The sequence below is a fragment of the Girardinichthys multiradiatus genome, chromosome 1, assembly GCF_021462225.1.
Source record: "Girardinichthys multiradiatus isolate DD_20200921_A chromosome 1, DD_fGirMul_XY1, whole genome shotgun sequence".
In the NCBI taxonomy this organism is placed as follows: domain Eukaryota; kingdom Metazoa; phylum Chordata; class Actinopteri; order Cyprinodontiformes; family Goodeidae; genus Girardinichthys; species Girardinichthys multiradiatus.
The window spans coordinates 42,311,923-42,317,433 of record NC_061794.1 but is presented as its reverse complement, the minus strand read 5'-3'; the positions used below and the strand labels follow the sequence as shown (position 1 = coordinate 42,317,433).

At 37.7% G+C, this 5,511-nt stretch overlaps 1 protein-coding gene across 1 annotated transcript; it reads right to left on the bottom strand.

The window, feature by feature from the left end:
• Positions 1-706: 706 nt before the first annotated feature.
• Positions 707-3,210, bottom strand: irx7 (iroquois homeobox 7). Its single transcript, XM_047374400.1, has 2 exons — positions 2,903-3,210; positions 707-1,767 (listed from the first exon to the last, which is right to left on the bottom strand). Exons 1-2 carry the CDS (start codon positions 3,128-3,130, stop codon positions 1,027-1,029), a joined length of 969 nt encoding a protein of 322 aa, XP_047230356.1. The 5' UTR covers positions 3,131-3,210; the 3' UTR covers positions 707-1,026.
• Between the last annotated feature and the right edge of the window lie 2,301 nt (positions 3,211-5,511).

Here is a 5,511-nt window from a genome sequence, read left to right as displayed (position 1 = left end):
TTAACTCTGCAATGCAAACTCCTTTTTTAAGATGGTTGGAGTTGGCAAAAGGTAAAACAAGATTATCTTAAATGTGTCTTTAATTGAGTAATACAGCAAATACCTTTACATTTTCTAGAACAACTCTAGTAAACCTGCGTATTAGTTGTGATACTGTAATTATTTAGCTGTTTTATGGGTCAGTGCATCAGTTGCTTTTTTCTTCACTTAATTTCTTCTTGAATACACAGATGGAAATACATTGTATTTACAATTGTACATCTATGTGTATAATTTATCTATATAATAATGTAACAAATAAGTTGTATTATAAATTTATCTAATGGTGCTAAATATACTTTAAGTGTTCTGAGTAAAAATGCAAAATGCATAAAAGGAAATTTTCTAGAATAGTTTGTAGAAGTAGGAAATGCTATTTAAGTTAGCCATTTTTTGTGTTTTATTTTACTTTATTTTGTTTTCCCTTGGGTTTGGATAATATAGTGAACACATTCCCATAAATGCCTAACATATACATTTTGATACAAAAAAGAGAAAAATCAAAGCGAAATGTAATAAAATTGTTTTGTTAAAAGCATCCAAAAACAGTTCAACTGGTAATCAATAAGATTTTCTGACTATTATTTCTTGTATCAGACTTTAAATGTTTTAGAGGTTAAAATGAAGATTTCACAAACTTGGATTTGATGCCCAAATATATATTTTATTTTGTGCTTTTCTTCATCAAACCATCTTTTCTCATTTATCTTCAGGTTCCTATGTCAGAACAATAAAAACACCTTAAGTTTAGAAGAAGCCAAAGTTTATTTTACCAAAATACCTCTTTATGATTAGACAAAGGAAATATAATTTACATTATCCAGGTGGAAAAATACATCTACATTTATTTACAGTGAGAAAACATCCTTATTCGTTGGTCTCCCAACACATTCTTATTTCATAACAAACTTCAGGAAGTCCGTGAGGTTTGAAGGTTTAAAGTGCAAAAGGTTTTAAAAAAAAAAAAACATTTTTAATATGTTCAGCTCAGACTATTTCATGAGTAGTGTAGTAAGCCGGAACAAACAGTCCGGTTCGTGACGCCCAGTCCGCCCACAGTTTCCCAGCAGGGTGGTAAAAACTGTCCAGAGGTTTCTTTGACATGTCTGAGGTGGCAGTCTCCGCCAAAGACCAAATTTTGGGTTTCTGACTGACAGTGCTCTCTTTGCTTTCTGAAGCTGAGGGTGTGTGGTCAGAACTGCTGTTTCTAACTTTCTTCTCTTGTCTAACTTCCCCAACTTCCTGCACCTCCAAATGCTCCTCTGGAGCTGCAGAGCTCTCTGGCTTCTCTGCGGCTGCGTGCTCTCCATGATGGTCTGCCTCGTCATCTTGCTGCTCCAAGGGGCACTTCTGCAGGGGACTCTCATCTTCTTCACTCTCACCCTCCAGCTCCTCATCCTCCTCATCCGATTTGCTTTTGGATGCCCAGCTGACCCTGTTTTCCTTCTTCAGGCGCCGCCTGGCATTAGCGAACCAGGTGGACACCTGTGTCAAACTCATCTTGGTGATGATGGCCAGCATGATTTTTTCCCCCTTGGTTGGATACGGGTTCTTCAGGTGTTCATTCAGCCAGGCCTTTAGTGCACCAGTGCTCTCTCGAGTGGCCACCTTGGCAACCCTGCCAAGATCCTCAGCAACGCCCGGATGGTAGGGAGGGTAGAGGACCCCTCCACGGCCCAGGAGTGTGTGATGATAAGGAGAGGCGGCCTTCAGGTCAAAGCCACTGCTCTGGAAGACAGAAAGATGAAGCATGAGAACAAGAACGTGATAGCAATCGGACCCGGCCATAAGGTACAAGCAGAATTTGTAGTTGCTTCTCTTCCTGCCTGCCATGGGGCCTTCAGACCACTTGGCCTTACACAGGACAAGTTTAAAATTACACCAGGTGTGCAGATGCTAACGGAAATCTTCATGGAATAGAATTTTAATTAACAAAGTAATATTTTAATACTTAGTTTAGCATTTCAGCGGCTTGTGTCTGAACCAGGAGACAGATTTCATCCACACTGTAACTATTTGTATGTAAACTGAGCAGGTTATTAAGTTTCCTGTTTTTGCTTGTGACCAAACATTAAACTTCTTTTCCGCTGCTTTCCCACATCTATAACAACATTGACATGCTTAGGTGGAAGTGCGCTCCCCAATAGAAGAAGAGACAAATTTATGTAAAGCAATTAGTGCCAAATATCTGCAAAAAATATGTACAAATTGCCACCATAAAATTAGGCAAAACCTCTGCCAGAACACTTTATTTTATGGCAGCAAGTCGCATTTTGAATATCTTATTCAGAGCAACAAATAAAATCCTGCATTTTTATCAAGCAACTGAACAGCAAGTTTTATATCTGGCAGCTACACAATGAACACCTGAGTTTAATGACTGGATGGTTCACTGTTTTTTTTTCCACATGTGTTCATTGCACAACTGCATGATATCAAAAGCGTCATTCAATGATGTCTGTGACTATTTATTGATCATAAGGTTGTCTTTAAAACACCACTTTATTTCCTAAATATTTTTTTTTTTGGTTGGGGTTTTGTGCCCTTTTGCAGCATCCTGACTTTTTAAATGGTGTTTTTATACCATTTCTTTACCAGAAACTTTGCCAGAATTGTTTTTCCTTTATTTTTAGTGCTCCAGCTCACACTAGCTGACATAGAATTTGGCATTCTTGATTCTATGCCGACTTTATGCAATAATTGCTTGCCATATATTACAACCTTGGGCACACTTTGGCAAGAGGTCAACGATCGTTTATTCAGGGCACATGCTTGGGATGCGATTGGAACACGTTTACAGCAAAACATGAAAATGTTATAAGAGCAAAATGAATGTGGAATATTTGATCAAAGATGAACTCACCATGTGCGCGATGTGCCTGTGGTGTGGATATGGGATAAAGTTGTATCCCTGCAGTCCTGTGTATGTTATAGGAATTCCAGCTGCCATAGCCGCCAGATGTTGAGCCTGTTGCTGCTGCTGCTGCTGCTGTACACCCGATGGGCTCCCCAGCATCAGCATCTGATTTCCAGCCTGCATTACGAGGTTCCTCTCCAAGAAGTTTCCAAATCCAGTTGGCGATGCGGGCATCTTTCTTGTTCCCCAGCCGTTCCTCAAAAAGTCTGTGTGGGACTCCAGACTCCCAGGTCTATTTATATAGACAACCAGCTGCCCCAGTCTGGCCGCAGAAAGGAGGGAAGAGGAGGGAAGGGGGAGGTCCCGCTGGTACTGACTGACAACTCCGTTCAAAAGACCTCTAGCTTTCACTGGAAGTAAATCCCATCAAAGCTCTCCGCTGTTCCTTTTAGCGCTTCTTATCGACGATTTTTGCAGAGAGGTCGCCTTTTCAATTTGGATGCAACACTTTTGCATGAATCCGATAACATGGGATATAAGTCACAAAATAATGCGCCTGCATGCATGAGTTAAAAAATTAAGTTTTACATCTCAAACAGAATTCTTAATACAGGAGCCCGTGTCTATTCTAAGGGTTTAATTCGCTTCCCAGACCGTTTGATGTTTTATGACGATTTTAACACATCTCATGTCTCGCACTGATCGCGGAACACTTGAAAATGTCTCATTCGGTTAACAACCTCCTGCCAGTCTCTGCTGTGACACTTTCAGCACCCTCAGATCCTTCATTCTGGGAATTAAATTAAGCAGCGCAAAGGCATCAAACTTGCGCACACCAACAACCATCAAATTGCACGTTTTCCCTGTGGAGAAGTACAAGAAAAACGCACTTATTGCATTGGGAAAATGACTTCAACATAGGTTTCTTTGCGTTAAATCCACAACAGTCTGCTCTTCAGTTAAAACCAGGTTATATGATAAACAGGTGTTGACTAATGTGTATGATAATTGGGAGAAAACAGATGTAAAGTGTGTGTGCGTCAGAGATAAGAAAACAGATTATACTCGTCTTATTGTTTTTACCCCATTTTGCAATTCAAAAGAACATCGGGGAATTAAAATCTTTAAAGTAACGCGCATCTTTTGCAATATTTTCCACCTTTATATAAGTAATATTCGAGTTGCGTTTGCTAAAAAGTATGACCTCTTATTCAAATGTTTCAGACAGAGTGTAAATCCTACCCTGCCATTTTTTTATTTCATCAAGTTTTTTGAGAACTTTTAATGAACCTTTAATTCATAATATTCGTAAAACATATCCATATATGGGGTGATGTGTCTCGAACATCATAGTTTAAAAACGAACAATTTTTAAGGTTATAAATATTTGTTTCTGACTGAAAATAAATGAATATTTAAAAATATTACGGTTCAAATAGAAAATGCATTTAGTTAAAAAGTCTCCCTGGTAATTTAGTTTTACTCCTCGGGAACAGGCAGCAAGTGTATCAGAAATGATTCATTTTTTGTTATTTTGAAGAGGATTTCCGTCTTTTGAACTTTAATGCATAGTGTGTGTCCATTTAAAATACAGCTCGCTCTGAAGTCAGAAACTCTTGATGTTTCCTTTCTCGTGTCTGCAGTAAAGATAACTGTCACTTTACAAAGAAACTGATTGCTTACTGGGCTTTGATGGTGCAACATAGAGGCAAAGAGCCATCTTTTAACTTCATAACCCAAAATTGTGTCAGTTTGAGGCACAGTCACCAGAGAAATCATTGTTTCATGTCTTTGATTCCTGGGTAACTTGTGTTTTGGTGCTGAAGGGTCTTCCTGTTAAAGAGGAGATGTTTCTCTTCTGCTGGCTCATGATGGGGGTTGGATTAGTGTACATTCAATAATGTCTGCTGATATTCTCACTATAGTTGGCTTTTTAGGATTACCTGGTAATGGTTGTATTATAATTGGATTGAATTAGACTGTATGGGACTGCACTTGACTCTGTATCAGACTGCAGTGGGTATAAACTGATTCTGTTTGCTTTTTTTTTGTTAAGTGCCTTGACATGATGTTTGCTGTAAAGTGCCACTACAGATAAATAGAACTGCATTGAATTGAATTAAAGAAACACAAAACATGTTGGCTTTAATAAGAGAGTGAAGAAAGTTTCCATAATTTGGAAGGGCTTGTAGTGGTTGACAAAGAAAAGTATTGAATATATTTATGTAGTTATGTGCAGTACTTGTTTTCCCTGTGTCATGACATTTTTACCCATAACAACATTGTTGGACTTGATGTCTTACATCTGGTGTGAATTTCATGTTAATAGAAATATTAAAAGTATGTTCACAGAGAAACATTTTGCAATGTTCCAGAATTTACTTGGTGTAGATACAGTTACATTCAATAAATAGAATAATATAGAATATTACTGAAAATTTCATTTATTTCAGTAACTCAGTTTACTAAATAAAACACATATAGATTTATTAAACACAGACTAATGTTTTCAAGTCTTTATTTCTGTTAATTATGACTTTTCTGATTACAGTTAATGAAAACACTTTTAATTTCTTAGACAACTAAAGAATTACATTTGACCAATAAAAATACAT